Consider the following 18,770-nt stretch of genomic DNA (forward strand, 5'->3'; position numbering starts at 1 on the left):
TGAAGAGTGAACTCATTGAGGTACCCAAAATCATAAGAGAAATAAATTGGAGCGTCTTTTGTTCAGAGTTGAGAAATTGGTAACCAAAGGACATAGGTTTAAGGTGAGGGTGAGAGATTTAATAGGAACCTGAGGGGTAATGTTTTACACAGAGGAGGTTGTTGAGGGTGGTACTGTTGCAAAATAGTGGACTGACACATGGATGGGTTGGGTTTAGAAAGATAGGGGCCAAATGCAGTAGGTGTGACATGTGGGTGGGGGTTTTGGTTGGCGTGGGTAAGTTGTGCCAAAGGGTCTTCTTCCATGCTATGTGACTCTATAACTTGAAATTATCTAAAACACAGATATGTGATAAATAATCTCATCACCGCTGTTCCCTCTAAACTATGGGCATGTGCACGCGCACACATTTTGCAATCAGCGCAAAAGGAAATTAAGGTGTGTTCAAAAGGTTAGTTACCTAAAATAATGTAGTAATTAATAATTATACTTATTAAAAATGATCTCTTAGCTTAGAACAAAATTATATTTGTATTTTATTAAAACATACCAATACAGTTTGGCTGTGCCAAAATTATCTTGAAACAATTTCAAATTTACATTTGCACAAGCATTCAGTGTAAGTATACTTTTATCACAGGAAAATATTTGCACATCATAAGATTTTGGCACGCACTGATTACTAAAAATGAGAGGGAACATTGCTCATCACTTTATGATCAGTGCCAGCTCACAGTCAAAAGAGAGCACAATGAAATAGGCCTCCCATGTTTAATATTTGTATTTTAACATATAACAAAAAGCTACAAAAGTAAGTTTTACCTTGAGTTCGTCCTTGCTCTGGAAATTGTCTAATAAGTGTTGGTAGTGGTTATCGCCCATTTGTCGAAGCAGGGACAGTAGGCAGGTGACATACTCACCCTAGAGAATCAGAGGACAATCATCAATGACTCAGGCTGTGATACCCCATATGGCATGACCTTTTAAGCAGGTTGAAATGGCAATATCAGGGTGGCGATGTGCAGAAACAGAAATGAGTATCTTTCACACCCATTCATCATAACTTAAATAATAGAACCATCAGGCAACATCTAATAGGTCAGGAAATGCACAGACATTTTATGTTATTTCTATTTGTTGACTGACCCCCATTCCTACCCACTAAAACTTAGGGAAATTAAAGGAAGCCTCTGTTTGTCAAACAAGAAAAAGCAGATTGGAGATTTATAGTATTTTCTGGAATAAAGCATCTGCTGTAGGAGAAACTAATTTATTAAATTCTATTTAATTTGTTTTAGTGTTTATTTTTGCATAATCTTAACTTTCTCCAGTCCTTTGTTCAACACAAAGCCATTGAGTACTGTTGAGGCTAAAATTAAACTCTATGTTAGGAGTTGGAGTGCTATTATTCATTTTGGAAGCCTTAGGCTGAGAAAGGTAAAATTAGAGACTGAAGGAATTTCATGGAAGGTTGAATATTGAGTGGCTTCTTGAATCCATATATATCTCTGTGACCTTTCTGAAACCAGTCAATCTGCAATTTGTTTGAATTAACCATATCTAGCTATTATTTAATACAGTTGGTATCTGAAATAACTGAAAACCAATTACAAAATTAATGTCTTAATTCTGTCCAATTATATACAATTTGTATTAATCAGATGTTGGTAAAGATGCTGCAAATTTCAGAAATAAGTGTCTTATGATTATAGTTTTCAGAATGAAGAGGCATTGTCATCAAATCATACAGTGAGGGCTCACTACTATGAGATCCACCACAGGATCACACAAATTAATGGACTTTATTCTCATGTAATAAAACAGGTGTAATATTACACAAAATTTTCATTAGTCTGCCATAAGGCAGACAGACTTGCCATTAGCAGAAATTGCCGGGCATCTCACAGTCAGAGAAAGAGAAGCAAAAGAGAGCCCTCCAGAGTCACAGTGTGCATGGATTCTCCTCCAGTGCTCATGCAGCCTCCGTAGCCGCACAGATCAGTTCAAACCATCGACAATCTGAGCTCAAGTTCTGAACTTCCGACATGATCAGGAAGGGTTCAGTCCCATCAGTACCCTCTCGCATCCCAGTTCTGATACCTAGTACCTGTTCAGCCTGTCTCCTGCAATCTGGTATGAGTCCATTGCACTCAAGTCGAGAGCAGCCCACAGCTTGTGTGGGTTCTGTATGTCAAGTCTCCAACAGCCTGGCACTTGTGTGTTTGTCAGCCTCAGTGCACCTCAATGGTCCGCTGCCATAGTCACCGTTCTGTAGGGTTGTCTCCTGTGCTTCTCTTTTTCAAACAGTGGGGGTGGGGTGGAGGGAAAGGTGTGATCCCTCAGTTTTCTGATGCCCTGCGCCAGTCCTCTGCTTCCCTGGAGTTGGTAACTCCTTGAGGCAATCATGTTGGGCCCCAACACCGTGGTTGCAGGATTTTAAAAATAAACCATCATTGTCTTCTTAAACAGGCCATTTGAGACTTGTATAGAGCTATCAATAGAACCCTGTGGCAGAGCACTGTGTCACCTCTCCCTGCTCTCTATGGGTCCACACCTGTGGCAGTGCTGCCGGAGCAGCAGCTCTGGAAGTCCCATTTCTTTTAATAAGTAAAAGTGAGTAAAGCTTCCAGTAAAAATTTACAGAATATCAAGCTGAAATTGAAAATTATTTACATTCCTGATTAATTCTGTTATAAGAAAAAAAACAATGGGAAATATTTGAATTAACATTAAATTCTGAAGAGATGACAATGTGCCTTCAAGAATTGAAAAGCAATGAATCTAAACATACCTAAACATGGATGGGAGTATATCAGAAGAGATGTACACTATGAAGAGTTGAAAGGACTTGTGTGGAGGAGGGGGACATCCATGCATGGGTGAGTATTCATAAAAAGGATTGTTAGTTACTAACAGTGATCTCTGCTGTGCACTGTGGGCAACGCTGTCCTCTTACCGCCTCCGCCATTTGGGACTTATTCATGATAGCAAGTAGAGTCTGTAGAAGGACATCAAGGAGACTCTCGACCATCATTTCTACCTCTTCTGATATTGAGCATTCCTAGAATGTAGTGTAAAGACATAATTATTGTCATAAAATTTTGTGTAGAAAGATTATAAAATGATCATTTATAGAACATTTCCTAATACTTAACATTTAGATTCTGTTAACAATAACTTTTATCATAATGAGAAGATCTTACACCTTATGCCTTGATGCTACTGTGAAGGTCCCTGGGACATTTCACTATGTTAAAGTCTATTCAAAAGTGCTAAACAGGATAAATGGCTAAGGTTTAGATAGGGTTACTCTTGGCTGAGTACAAAATGGGAGATCAGAAAGATTCCATATGTAAGAAAAAGTCATGGCTGCTGATCATAATAGGAAAAACAAGATTACATTTGATTGAAACCAGTGTGCCTCACTTTTAGTATTAGTGGATTGAATCAGTGTCAAATATTTCAATTGTGAGACCCCGTAACTTGAACAGAGTTAGATGTCTTGAATGTTGTTGCTCAATATTGAACCACTCTCCTATGTTGGTATGAATGTGGCGGAAAGATGTTAAGTGATGGGAAGTCAAGAAACATACTGCCTATTGGCTTGAATTATATTTTTGTTCCTTGGACCTGTTTAATTTATGTAACTTTTTTGTATATTAGGATACAGGAGGGATGGGAGAGAGGTAGGGCATAAAACAGATTCTGTATGATATGCACTATTGTTGAAAAAGAATGTTGTTTAATTGGATTGATACGAATCTTTGAAAATCAAAAATAATATTTAAAAAAAAATATACTACTGAGATATCAGTCTGTACCTTACTTATGCCCATGGCATTGAAGTAACTGATTCTGTTTCTGGTCAATTCCAAGCAAGTTAAGGATCAAGGCCCTGACAAAATAATGTTTTGTCTTGGTTATTGAGATGCCAAGGAGGTGTTAGATTGATTGTGATTTTCTTGATGGAAAGGCTCTAAGTGGTGTCAAAATTAATTTTGAGGCCAAGCTTGGATGCTGTCTAGTTTCTTGAGAAGGCTGATGTCTGATGCTTTATTACTGGAAGAATGAATGAATCCCTAAAACATTGGTTCTCAACCTTTATCTTTCCACTCACATACCACCTTTAGTAATCCCTATGTCATTGGTGCTTTTTGATTAGTAAGGTATTGCTTAAGGTGGTATGTGAGTGGGAAGGAAAGGTTGAGAATCACTGCTCTTGACCCAATTATTAATGAAATATTTTGCTTGAGAAAAATTGTCATTGGCCCATTTCCTTTGGAGTTATGAAACCGTGTACATAACGAATCAAGTAGGTAATTAAAATAATGGTTTTCAAGCTTTTTCTTTCTACCCACATACCACCTTAAGCAATCCCTTACTAATCACAGAGCATCTATGGCATAGGGAATACTTAAAGTGGTATGTGAGTGGAAAGAATAAGATTGAGAATCACTGCCCTAAAATTAGCATTAATCATGTGATTAAACAGATGGTTTAAGTGCATTTCTCTGAGGTGTGCTGGTAGTGAGTACCTGTCCATACCAAGTATAAGTAGCATCTTGTTTGTCAACTATGAAATTCAGCAACTGGAGAGTTTTCTCATTATCTAATTTTTATTGGAGATTCATAGTATCAGACTTCATCAAATGCTGGCTTTTAAATGAGGACAATTGCTCTCACCTCTCTTTTCATCTTAGTTCAAGAATTCATGTCACAATCTGCTTCCTGAACCCTAACTTGTGCAGGCTATCTTCACACATCACCGTTTTGCTCCCTGACAAACTCTGGCTTCTGGTTGGGACATGCCCAAATTTAAAAAACCTCATCCCCAGTTTTCAAAACTGTCCATGGGTTCTTCCTTTTGTATCTCCCTCTGTAACTCTGCCTTGTTTTTCTCTGAGGTAATTTCATGAGAATGACTCACTAGAGTCTCAATAAAGGGTTCAGATGCCCAGAGAATCACATGTCGGACTAACAAAAAGGCCATAGGATCAACCCAGTTAAATTGAATCATAGACAGTCATTCTGAATGACCAATATTACGAGTCCAGAGGACCCCAAAACCCAGCAGCAATAGATATGCAATGCACCACGACAAAGGGCTACTTAAACAAAAATTGCTTTTAATTATCTTTGAACATGAAAATAGAATCAAATTTTAACATCTCCTTTGATTTACTTAACCAACTTAACACCCTTCTAATTCTAAGCGCACGTGTGTGTAATGTGTGTGAATGTTCAGCAAAGTTCTTTGGTTCACAGTCCAAACTCTCTGGTTGCAGGCAGTTCTTGTACTGTGCACAGAAGTTGACATTAATAAAATTCACCAGGCTTTGGTGTTTAACAGGTAAATGGTTACCACTCAGAAGGGTTCTTGTTGGTTTTCAGAGAGATAGAGTTTTTCTTGTTTCAGGTCACCACAGAGTTCCTTTCTGTTTCTCCTATTCCAAGGGAAACACTGGACAGCCATTCCTGTCCTTTGACCAGGCCATCTTTCAAAGCTCGTCAGTTTGGCCCTCTGGAACCAATGTCTGTATCTCTCCTGTCTCTCTCTCTCTCTCTCTCTCTCTCTCTCTCTCTCTCTCTCTCACTCCCTCCTCTCTGAGAGCAAAGCCTCTTTTTTTCTGCTCTCTTCCTGCAAAGATCACATGACCTTCCAAACAGTATGTTCTGTTTTCCAGACAAAGCTGCTACTGCCTGTTGTTACATTTGATGCCTTTTCAAACAGTCCATCATGAATCTGAGTACTCTTGCAAAAGCTCCTGCAAAAATTCTGTTTTAAAGTGTTTGTGTGTGACCTTCTCTAACAAACATTCCTAATTTATCTCCCAAATACCTCTAAATAGTCTGTCACACCAAGAATGATGGACTTTTTTTGTTAATTAGTCATGCTAACAGAGAGGTTACTGCCCATCAAGAACACTGTTCCAATTGACTCCTGGACTAATTTGAACTATTCAGTAAGATATGGTCAGGTGTAAAACTGACCTTGCCCAAGAATTTAAGAATAGTTCCCAATAATATGCATAAACCTGCTGCAGTAATGAATGAAATAAGCACTGCAAAACTAAGCACACTAAGCAACAGGTTTTGGGGATTTACTGATGGTTGGTTATAGTTATCTATCTTCTTGATCTTGCTAAATTTCAATTTCTTATCTGTTTAACTTTTAAAACTCTCAAGGAATTTAGGAAAAATTGTGGCTTTTGAACTGAAGGAAGTATATGGGGAAATAATACAGTAATTCCATTTGGAATTAGTTCCCTCTGAGTCGTTTCTGAATTTTATCTTTTAATATACAACCCCAGATACTCTTGTGCATTCTGTTGTCAGTAACTGATTTAGTTGGGATGACAAGCTTGGTAATCTGGAGAGGAGATGGAAAATGAGAACATGCAAATCTAAATTGGAAACAGAAGATCCATCAATATGCAGCAAGTCAGAGAGAATCAGAGAGAGGACTGTTGTTAAAAGGTGAGACCTCCTTTCAGAAAAATCTTTACTTTTTAGATAGTTCCTGATCAATGTTGCATTTAGGGAATGTTCTGCTTTTAATATCAAATTCCCAGCACTTGACTTAACTTTTCAATCTGTCAGATATGAGAAAAATATTTAATTAAAAACTAAGCAAAAGACTCATATAAACCCAGAAGAGAATATTCCAGAAAATAGTTGAAAAAGGCAAAGACATGATGCTTTACATAAAAAAAAGAAAGGAAAATTAATTGAGAACTAGCCTGACAAGGCAACAAAAGGGTCTCTGTGAATCTGCCCCACTGCCATCCCTGCAGTATGTAGGACAGAAGCATACCAGGGAGCTTGACTTCATGATGGAAAAGATGCTGCTGAGGATCCCGGAGCAGATGAGTAGCTCCTTCTGCTGCCGCAAGTGCAAATGAATATGATGGAGAACGACGGGCAACAGGATCCGACGGGAATCTGTGAAAAGAAGGAAAACTACTGAGCCACACTAACAAAATATATTTCTTCACCACTTTACTATGCACTCTTCAATATCATTGTCTCAGCTGTTAAAAAATGGTTAAGTACTGTGAATGCTTCCAATTTTCTTTTGGTGCACTGAATTTCAGATGAGCCAACATCAAGTTTAAAACCTTATCTCTGATAAAGCCCAAGCATTACAAATGAATAAATTGCAATAAATAAATATAACCTAAACAGTGACAAGGCAAGGTGGGAAATGGCTTCTTCCTGCAGGCTGTGAGATTGATTAACAGTATTCTGAACTGAGTTAATCATCCCAAAATATTTATATATATTTATTTTAAATGAAATCTTATTTTTATGTGTGATTATTATGTACTGTGTATTGCATGCATTTGTGTGTGCACCATCATCTGGAGAAACACTGCTTCATCTGGTTGTCCATGTACAGTTGGATAATAATAAAATTGAAACTGAACTACTTCATGCTAATATGATGGAATAATCAAGTTCAACTTTATTTGTAGCTTTAAAATCATCCTGCAAAGCCTTGCCACAGTTAAAAAAAAAGAGACAATGTTTCTCCAAGACCATGGCGCTACATTAAAACAGCACAAACTACAAAAACAGTGTATGTACAGTAGCACCAGGTCCGAAGACACCATTGCGAGTGACATCTGTGCTGCCATCATGGATCTTAGTCGCCACTATATCTCCACACTAAAACATCACCAAAATAAATTAGTTCTCTTTCATTAAAACTACAATTTACACAAAACTACTCAAAATATCTAAAAAAACAGTACTACAATACACTAATTATCAAAACCTAGGCAATGGGCACAGTAAAGACAGGTTTCAATATCATTAGACTCTAAATGTTAAAATGTCCACTATCTTGAATGAAGAACCCATTCACCTGGTCCGGAGAGGCTACTACCGTGCTGCCAACTTAGGCCAGGTTTACTGGAATCTGCTGGACTCTAAATGTAAAATGTCTACCAGCTTGAAAGGAAACCACCTCACAATTCACTATCCCTCAGAGTCCAAAGCCTTGGCACTGTCTGCTATGAAGCCCTGCGATCCAGGATGACTTATCCTCTAGACTCCCAAACCAGGCACATGACTCCTGTAAGGTAAAAACATCATGAGATGGGACCGGAGAAGGAGTCACCCAGTACTAAGGAGTAACAGAATGCAGATGTGACCTTGTACACTCAAGATAAGCTTTGCACTGACAAGAATGATGAGCAGCAGACTAACAGAGAAGGGTAGCAACAGTTTATTCATTGGACAATGTCATGGTATGATAATTTACTAAGTACGTATCCTGAGGTATAAAAAAACACCATTTTGCTGATAACGGCAGAATGCATTCTCCGACTAACTTTGTTAGTCGCAAGTGTTACAATCCGGTAATAAAGAACAAAGAACCCTGATTTCAACTCAGTCTGGTGTTTGTCTCACTCATTCATGAACAAAGCAGACCTAACACTCCGCTGTTCCAGACACCACGGAACACCTCCTCTGACAACTCCACACCATCTCCTCAACCACCAGCAACAAGCAATGCTGTCACTGAAGACCAGAGGCCAAATCTCCACAATAGAGGCTCAGTCCCCTCAGCTGTCAAGGCCACAATGGAAGCTCCCTGCAGTTGAGTCTGCCCAACTTCGTGGCTTCTTCACAGAGGACTGCTCTTGCTTGGTGATTCCCTTCTTGCAGCACCCATCTCACAGTGTTCCAATGTCCATCTTTATCTAATTAAAGATTGTGCAAGGCACTTACTTATGGAGTTGCCGTAGCACAAGGTCCGGAGAGGCCACTGTGGGCTGCTGCCATGGTGCCATCTTGGATAGTGCTTATTCAAAAATAGTGGCTTAAATTTTGGAGAATGTAAGTTTGAATGATGTTAACAATTCTTTGATTTAATTAAAATCCCACAATTAAATTGTAAACAATAATATCAAAATCTGTTCTTATTTGAATCCCAAAAATGAAATTGATGCCTAACATATTCTTCATAATGAGATCTATCATGAGCCATTGGTTCATTTTTAACTCTTATGCACGAGATTGATGTAATTTATGTACAATATTGTACAATCAGACAGAGAATCCTGATTAATAGGCTTTCATCACCTTAAAGTGTCAACACAGCTTACATGTTCCAAGGCAGGTACCGGGAGGGGTTTGGGCGTAACAACCTTTATCGGATGTCTGGGAGGGAGGAGTCACAGGTTCAGGGGGTGGGCCAGCCCATACAACACATGCATATATCTATACACATATATATGAACTCAGCTAGCAGAATTGCTGAGCAACTAAGCCATGCTTTTGTGTCTGACACTAGACAACAAATATTTTCAAAAGATTTGCTTCCTGAAAATAAATTGGGGATTATGATAGACAACTTCAAGCTGACACCAATAATTTCAGATTTGCTGTATCATGTAGGAAGTTGGAAAACATTAAATTAACGTTTATTGAATTTAGCATGTTTAATTGCACAATGTACATCTGAACCAAGCTCTCAGTTTGATGCCACATGTTGCACAACAAATGTGAGGAGCATGCCCAGACCTCAGGCAACATTTGCACAGCTGCCCAGGCATGTTTGGATTGACCAAAACAGCTTGCTTTGTTGGCTATATACTAGGAGACTTAAAATATGACAGGAAATCACTAAAATGGGTTATATTTGAAAACTGTACGTGATAGAAAACATTTAAGGTGATTTTCATGATCAGCAGCCCAAAGTCCATAAAATACACTCAAAAGTGTTGAGGAAGCAGTGTTATTAGCTTCTCATTGTACATGTTCTCATTGTTACACCTTGAAGTACAATTAATATCTTGTAATACAAATTCTTTCGGCATCTTTAAACTCCCGAATTAACTACTGTAATTAAAAATGTACAAACTAATAAATGCTACTATGAAAACTTTTTTTTTTTGTACATCGTTAAAAATGTGCAACATTGGTTAGGCTGCTCTTGGAGTATTGTGGGTAATTCTGGTTGCCCCATTGCAAGAAGGATATGGAGGCTTTGAAATGTCACAGAGAGGTTTACCAGATATTGCCTGGATGTGAGGGTATGAGCAATGGGGCGAGGTGGGACAACTTCAGTTGCTTTCTCAAGAGCGTTGAAGACTAAAGGGAGAGAGAAGACTATAAAATTAAGAGATGGATGGACAGCATTGAGAAAGTGTGTAGCACTATCAATCATCCACATTCGACTGAGAGTTGTGATTAATAGGCTTTAATCACCTTAAGACATCAACACATCTCACATGTTGCTGGACTGGTTCCAAGGCAGGTACTGAGGGAGGAGTTTGGGCAGAACAGCCTTTATAGGGATTTTCAGGAGGGAGGAGTCACAGGTTCAGGGGGTGGGCCAGCTTATGCAATACAAACATACGTACATTTTAGTGGTTGCACCACAGAGAGAATCTTTCTTCCAGGGTAAAAATGTCATATACTAGAGGGTAATCACTTAATGCGATGGTTTTTCTTTAAACAGAGTGTGGTTAGTGTCAGGAACAGGCTGGCAGGGAAAGTTGTGGAAGCAGATATGACAGCTTCTAAAGAGACACATAAATATGCAAGGGATTGAGGGATGTGTATTACATGCAAGGAGCAGAGCTGTAGTTTAATTAGGCATCATGGTTTGCATAGATGTTTTGGGCTGACAGGCTCATTCTAAAATGCCAAGTGTTCTTTAGGACTAATGAAATAATGTTTTTATTTTGAAAACAGGCAAAGACAAAAATTAAAATGATATGTATTCACAATAAATTTTAGGGTACCTGAATAGAGACATAGAAAAAGATTCAAAAAGGTTGGGTTATTTGTGCTAGTTGTAAAATGCCCATTGTAATGGTATGGATTGTATGTACTAATTGGCTGGTTAAGGCTCGGGCTGCCCTGCCCCCTGATGACACTCTCACCTGGACTCCTCCCCTGGGACCCAGGCCATAAAGGTTGGGCCACCTCTCCCTTTTCTGCACTTCCCTAGCTTGGATCCAGGCCAGCTCAAGTCTTCTGTACAATAAAGCCTATCGTTCCCCTCAGTTTTTGTCCTTGTGATTATTGGGGCAACTGGTAGTGCCCAACACCCACCAACACTCAATCCTAATTTCTTGCACTTGGTTGATGGCCCACAGCCCAGGACACTAGATTTTCTTGTTCACATACAGATACATTTTCAATGTGTCGAGAATTTTTGTCTTCACCTTTTTTTGTGTATTATAAAGGCTTATCATGCCGTAGCTGAAAATATTTTCCAAGTATCTCCTCCAATGTTTTTATCAATTACTTAAAATTTATGCACCTGGATTTTGAGCCCTCTTAAATTCTCATTTACTAAATACAATTTTATAACTCAACTAAGTGTCTTTTGATTGCTCTATTTCAATAAGAACAATCCTATCTTATCCATTAAACAAGAAAATCTGCTTGGATTGAGTGCAATACATTAAAGTACTGGAGGAAATCAGCAGGCCATGCAGCATCCACAGGAAGTAAAAGGCAATCAAGGTTTTGGGCCTGAGCCCTTCGACAGGAATCTATAAAAGCAGGTGGACTCCTGAATAAAAAGATCAAGTTCAACTTTCACTCTGACCACAAATTCCCAGGTGTTTCAAGAAATGCTTCAATGACTTGGCTGGCCATTGCACTTCTCAAGCTAAGCAGCAGGGATAGATGACAATAGGGCACATGAATGAGTAATACTAACTAACCTCTGGGGGATTCTTGTCTTTCCTCATAGCTAACTTTTTCTAGTCATGGAGACATCTTTGTAAATTTGCCCTGCACCTTCTCCACTGCAATTTTTATCCCATTTTTTTTGGAAATGTGGTAACCACAGTTATGCACAGCTGCTGTTTAAAAAGGCAATAACACTGGAGGAAAGTAATTATGTCAGAAGTAAAATCAAAGAAATGAGTACCAAGTGATGCATCATTAATTACTTGAAAGACTGTTGTTGAGAAACCAATAGGCTTTTATTCACTTAAGAACAATAGCACATCCATTCTGTTTGAATGTCCTGCACTGAGGAGGGGGCTGTGAACAGCCACCTTTATACAGGGGCCTGTGGGAAGGGGCCCCAGGTACAATCAGTTAATGGGTTTGCCCGACTAGGCAATTACATATAACAGTGGTTTACTCCATTCACCCCTTGATTTTAAAATGAGTCCAGCAGGGTGAAGTGGAACTTACAAGGTTACAATTCAAAGTTACAAGTTCAGTCTTTCAGGTGATCTGGTCATTTGCTGAGACTGTTATAGTACCGGTTGTGGCTGCGATGCAGTGGTGGGGTCCTGGACAGTCTTCCCTGCATCAGGTGACTGTACATATTCATTGGTGTTGTTCTGGTAGGAGCCAATGAGACTGATGTATCCTTCCTTGGGACAGAGGGAAGGTACCAGAGGTCAGATGCCTTGTGTGTGTTCAACGGGGGGGGGTGTGGGATGATCAGCAGTGGTCTCCAGGGCTGCGGAGGGAGCCAAGTCCCTGGCAGGACAGTGTTGTTGTGTCCATCAAGGTATGCCATGTAGTCATATTGGGGGTTGGTATGGAGGAAGTGGATCCTTTCAACCAGGGGGTCAGATTTATGGATCCTCACATGCTTCCTGAGTTGGACGGGCCTTGGGGACATCAGTCATGCTGGTAGTGGTGTCCCTGTCGCAGACTGCAAGGCTAAGAGGATTGTCTTCCAAACTGTAGCATTCTCCCTCTCCACTTGCCTATTTCCCCAGGGGTTGTAACCAGTGGTCCTGCTCATGGCAATGCCTTGACCAACAGATACTGGCGCAGCTCATCATTTGATAAGGAAGACCCCCATTCATTGTGGATATAACTAGGGAAGCCAAACAGAGTGAAGAGGCTGCGCAGGGCCTTGATGACTTTGGCAACGGTCATGTCCAAGCAAAGGATGGCAAATGGAAAATGGGAGTATTCAATGATGATGTTAAGGAAATACACACTGTGGTCAGTGGAGGGCAGGGGACCTTTAAAATCGACACTGAAACGCTCAGAGGGGTGGGTGGCTTTAATTAATTGTGCCTTGTCTGACCGGTAGAAATGTGGCTTGCACTCAGTGCAGACCTGGCAATTCTTTGTCATGGGCTTGATCCCATCGTTGAAGGTTGCGTGCTTTGACAAAATGAAAAACCCTGGTAACCCGGAGTGAAAGAGATCGTGATGGAGGTTTTGCAGCCGGTTGATTTGTGCACTGGCACACGACCTGCGGGACAGGGCATCTGGCAGCATATTAAGTTTTCTCCACCTCAGTATTTTGTCATTTTTGATTTTACCCTGCTGCTGATAATTAAACATGAATGCAACTGCGCATTGATCAGTCAGCAGGGTGAATCTCTTACTGGCCAGGTAAGGTGCCAGTGCCTCACAGCCTCAACAATGGCTTGGGCCTCCTTCTCAACCGAGGAGTGTTGAATCTTGGGGCCCTGCGGCGTATGTGAAAAAACTGCGACGGGCCTGCCTACCTGGTTAAGGATAGCTGCCAGAGCAAAGTCTGATGCATCACTTTCCATCTGAAATGGAGTGGATACTTCCACAGCATGCATTGTGGTTTTGGTGATATCTGCCTTAATGCAACTCCACCGCCAGGGGGAAGGATGTGAATTTGATGAGGAGGCGGGTTTACAACACCAAGCTTTAGGAATTGCATCATATCCTTATAGTGCAATTACCGATTGGGGTGTGGGCCTTTTTGGGGTGAGTAAATTGCTAAGAACATTGTATGGCCTTGATGGGGAGAGATGGCAGTAGCGGTTAAATCACAAAGGGCTCTTTTGCTGAGAAAGTTATTTTGCACTGTAGTTAAAGTCAACTTCATAGTCACTAGGCATTGAGGATGACTTGCTTCCATCTCACTTCTATGGGTTCTGAAATGACTGAAGAACCTAATGTTGGTCCTGAAGTGGTGCAGGTAGGAAAGTTGGGTGTGTAAAGGAGTCTTCCAGCATTTATGTTGGCCTTTTGTGTGAGCAACTAATGAATGGATTTGAGGTTCACTGCCATTTTGAATGTCTTTCTTCTATTTTGAGCAATTCCCATTAGTTCACACTGGTCAATGGGGATTTGAGAACATTTTGATAAAATGTTTGAAGCATTTGTTCTGTAGATAGAGAGAAAGAGAGAGAGAGAGAGAGAGAGAGAGAGAGAGAGAGAGAGAGAGTTGCAGCTATATCAAGGGCTTTGAAGTAACTGCTGATAATAGTTCATGTCCCAGCAGTATATGGGAGATCAAGCATCATCACTGCCTGGCAGGCCTTGCGCTCTTTGCCAAGTTTGACACAAAAGCTATGCTGGTGTATTGAAGTCAATGAGGTAGTGCTGAAGACAGGGGAAATGTTCCATGTATACAGGATCTCATTGAGGATCTTCATAGAGAGTGATGTTGTACATAAGGGACAGGTTGACTTTGGATCTTTGTTTACTGGCTGTTACGTGCACTGCTATTTCTCTTGTATGCTACAGTGAAAAGGTTGATGATGTTTGGAGTTTGGTGACTAAATGTACACATGCAAGCATGTTGACCGAAATTGGAGTGTCCTTGGTTCAATTAATCATGCAAACTTGATTGACATTAATCCGCTCGTAAAACACACAGAGAAATGCTGGTGGAACTAAGCTGGTCTTGAAGTGTTTATAGGGAGGTAAAGATACATTACTGATGTTTTGGGCCTGAGTCCTTCTTCAAGGTATAGTAAAAGTCAAAAAATCCAGATGCCAGAAATCTAGACCATCTGAGAATCCAGACTTCTCTTGACATTTCTGTGCATATGCGTGTGTGTTCATGCATTGTATGCAAGTGTTGCATACATGTATTGTGTAAGTGCAATAGATGTACTGCCCGAGAATCTGTAAATCTGAACAAATCTGAGCAATTCAGATTTTAGGACTTTAACTGTATAAGCAATAAACAGTAAGGTGTCTGAATAAAGACTGGAGAGAGAAAGGGGAAAAAAAAATCTGGGGGTAAGATGACAGGGGAAAGGAGGATTTAATGGAAACAGGGGAAGTCAATGTTAATGCCATCTGGTTGGAAGGTGCTCAGACGGAATTTATCACCTCTACTTCTGTTAGAGGTACTGCTCCTCTAATCTGTGGTGTTCTTAGTCTGGCAGTTCATGGACCATGGACAGACATGTCAGCAAGGGAATAGGACAAGGAATTGAAATGGGTGGCCACTGGGAGATCCACGCTATTGTGGCAGACAGAACCAAGGTACTCAATAAAGCAATCTCCCAGTCTGCGCTCAGTCTGACACCAATCTGCATTGAGATTGGGTAAGCCATGGACCCACTAGATTAAAGTTAGGGCTTCATTTCCATAATGTGGCAAATGTAAAATCAAGATGAATTTCTGTAGGCAGAGAAATTGAATAGGATGTTCTAAACCCTCACATTGAAAGAATCAAAGGCTTTTTGCAGTTAAAGAAATGTCACGTAATGATTTTTATTGCTCCTATGTTCTCCGAGTAGGTTCAAAGTTCAAATTTATTGTCAGAGTACATACGTGACATCACAGACACCTCTGAAATTCTTTTTGTCTGCCAGGCTTAGCAATTTCTACACCAGTAACTGTAAAGTGTAAACAAATTGTGTAAATGTAAATATTAATATAATCATAAATAATGATCATACAAGTCCTTGAAAGAGTCTCTAAGTAATTTTTGTTCAAGAGTCTGATAGTTGAGGGGTAGCAACTATTCTTCAACCTAGTGGTACAAGTCCTTTAGCACCTGTATCTCCTTCCTGATGCCAACAGTGAGAACAGAGCATGTCCTGGATGGGGCGAACCCTTGATAATTGATGCTGCTTTCCGACAGTAATGTTCCATATAGATATGCTCAATGGTGGGGAAAGTTTTACCTGTGATAAACTGGGCTGACTCCACTACCTTTTGTCAGATTTTTTGCTCAGAGGTATTAGTACATCCATACTAAGCCGCGATGCAGCCCATCAGCATATGTTCCACCACATATCTGTAGTGCCAATGTTTTCCAAGGTTCCCAATAGCATACCTAATCTCCACAGATTCTGGAGGAAGTAGAGGTGCTGTCATGTTTTTTTCATATAGCATTTATATGATGGGTCCAGGACAGGTCCCCCGAGATAGTAATACCCAGGAACTTGAAGATGCTGTAATTATCCACCTCTGAATCTCCAATGATTACTGGGTCATTCTCCTTTAATTTTCTTTCCTTAAAGTCTACAATCAGTTCCTTTGTCTTGTTAACATTGGGTGAGAGGTTGTGGTATATACACCATTCAGCAGGTTTTCAGTCTCCCTCTGTAAGATCCCTTTTAAACAACCCACTAGTATCATCAGTAAACGTACAAGGTGTTGGAGTTGCTGTACTTTGCCATACAGTCATAGGTATAGAGCAAGTAGAGCAGGGAGCTAAGGTCACATCCCTGTTGATAGAGATTGTGGAGGAGATATTTTGTCAATCAGAATTGACTGGCGTCAAGAGGAAAGGAAATCTAGGATCCAATTGCAAAATGGGTTTTTGAGGCCAGGTCTTGAAGTTTACTGATTAGTTTTAAGGGGATGATGGTATTGAATGCTGAGCTATAGCTGATAAAGAACATCCTGATGTATGCATCTTTGCTGTCCAGATGCTCCAGGGTTTTGTGAAGAACTAATGATTTCATTGAGTACTGTCGCTCTGTCTACTGCGATACCAGGGACTTCCTATTGGCCAACCATTTCAATTCCATGCTCCATCCTCACGCCGACATGTCCATCTATGGCTTCATGCACTGCCAAACCGAGGCCACCTACAAATTGGAGGAACAGCACCTAATATTCCGTTTGGGCACTCTCCAATCAGATGACACTGACATTGAATTCTTCAGTTTCCATTTGATCCCTTCCCTGCCTCTTTCTCTTTCCTGATCCCTGTCTCCTTTCCTCCAGCTCTCCACCCCTTCCCTCTCCATTTGGAGAGATATCTCCCTCCCTCTATCACTTCCAGGCCTTTTCTCTTCTGCCCTCCACCTCTGACCTCTTGCTTATGGGCCTGTTCTCCTTCCCCTGCCCCTCTCCCCACCATTTTATTCAGGCATCTGCTTACTTTTTGCTCATATACCTTGACAAAGGGCTCAGGCCAAAAACGTTGGTTATGTACCTTTGCTACATAAAGAACTTAGTGCAATCTGCTAATTTCTCCAGCACATCTGTATATTAAATACAATCATAGCATATGGAGACTTTCTTGTTTAACTCACTTTATATTCATGTGGTTTAAGATTTGCAGACATTTGCCCTTCCTCTGTCCCAAATGTTTGTTTTACAGCTCCACCCTATTCAGCAGTAGTTGGACCACAACAGAAGTAGAGGTGATAAATTACTCTGCAACTCATCTTTTTTTTATGATGCGTCTTAGACAGATTTGAAAGTTCAGTGCTGCACAGTGTATTAAGAATTGTGAAGCAGCACTTAGTCTATTTCAAAGTAGGAAAATATTCATTCCCAAGCAATGAATGATGTAATTTCCTATGTACCCAATCTATTTATCTACTCCAGTGCAAGTTCCCTTGTTGACTAGAAATGCCATTGCAGACAAATCGAATGACCATTTTGCTGTTAAATGTGTTAAAAAATTTAAAGGAATTTAAAAATGGAATGCAATGCACATAACTTACTTCTCTACTGGCTTGATGAGTCATTTGCAGATCAGAACAAATATACCCACTGGAAAAATATGTACTGAATGAAAAAAAGTATTTGATGCTCATTCACCTTATCTGAAAGTAAAGGTTTAATATGGACAATGCCAGGATACTTCCGACCCTTACCTGGATATGAAAAGAGATGGCTGTCCACTGTCCGTGCGATGGATTGCAGCTTGACTATGTCCATGGACTGACCAATATGCACTGTGCTGGGCATGCTTCCCAATGTTCCTCTCACAAACTCAGCCACCTCCTGCACTGTAAACATCTGCAGCAGTTCATCAAAGATTGCAGGGAAAGAGTTGAGAAGAGCCGCCTACAGTGAAACAATGGTGGTTTAGTTTATCAACGTGCAATCTGTGGTATTCATGTCAAAGTACATTTAGTAAAGCTCAAGACAATACAATAAGGTACAGGATGATATACACCAATTCTCCATTATTAATTATCAGAAAGATTATCAGCATCAAATACTGATTTATCTGGATGTAACCAGGAAGCAAGTTTCTCAAAAATGCAAGCATCTTACAACCTCATGCCTAATAATTGAATCAATATAGAAAATAGATAAGCCTGTTGGCAGAGGAAACACCATCATTATTAATTTCTTATCAGGGAATAATTTCTTTGTCACTAGTTTTGGTGAAAGATATTAGTTAGAGGTTAGTCAAATCAAGGAAGGCATAGGTAAGTTTAATAGATGTTGCCTTTTTACCAGGGTAGGGAAATCTAAAATTGGAAGACGTATATTTAAGGTGAGAGGAGAAAAAAAACCTGAGTGGCACCTTTTTCCACACACAAGGTGAAGGGTATATGCAACGAGTTGCCAGAGGAAATGCTGAAGGTGGGGGCAACTGTAAAATTTTAAAGATAGGAAAGGTTTAGAGAGCTATGGCCAAATGCAGGCAAATGGGACTAGCTTGAGTGGCATGGACAAATGGGACCAAAGAGTCTGCTTCTGTGCTGTCCTTGATGACTCCTAATGGAATGGAGTTTGCAATTTCTGACACCTTGTAAAACAAGTATTCTGATGATGAGACACTATAGAGTTAAAGTCAATAAAGGAACTCTGCAACAAGCAAGCCTCACCTATAATTGCAGAGTTGTTTT

At 40.1% G+C, this 18,770-nt stretch overlaps 1 protein-coding gene across 23 annotated transcripts in view; it reads right to left on the bottom strand.

Moving 5' to 3' along the window:
• dock3 (dedicator of cytokinesis 3) overlaps positions 1-18,770 on the bottom strand; it is a 939,092-nt gene that overhangs the window by 202,904 nt on the left and 717,418 nt on the right. For 22 of the 23 annotated variants that reach the window (XM_069936839.1, XM_069936837.1, XM_069936835.1 and 19 more), the window contains 4 exons: positions 17,784-17,976; positions 6,815-6,942; positions 2,915-3,061; positions 823-921 (listed from right to left, as the gene is read on the bottom strand). In XM_069936839.1, coding sequence (XP_069792940.1) covers positions 823-921; positions 2,915-3,061; positions 6,815-6,942; positions 17,784-17,976 — 567 coding nt within the window. The remainder of the gene's footprint in view (positions 1-822; positions 922-2,914; positions 3,062-6,814; positions 6,943-17,783; positions 17,977-18,770) is intronic. The other variant, XM_069936831.1, reaches the window with a different exon arrangement.

Source organism: Narcine bancroftii, chromosome 5 (genome assembly GCF_036971445.1).
Source record: "Narcine bancroftii isolate sNarBan1 chromosome 5, sNarBan1.hap1, whole genome shotgun sequence".
Classification (NCBI taxonomy): domain Eukaryota; kingdom Metazoa; phylum Chordata; class Chondrichthyes; order Torpediniformes; family Narcinidae; genus Narcine; species Narcine bancroftii.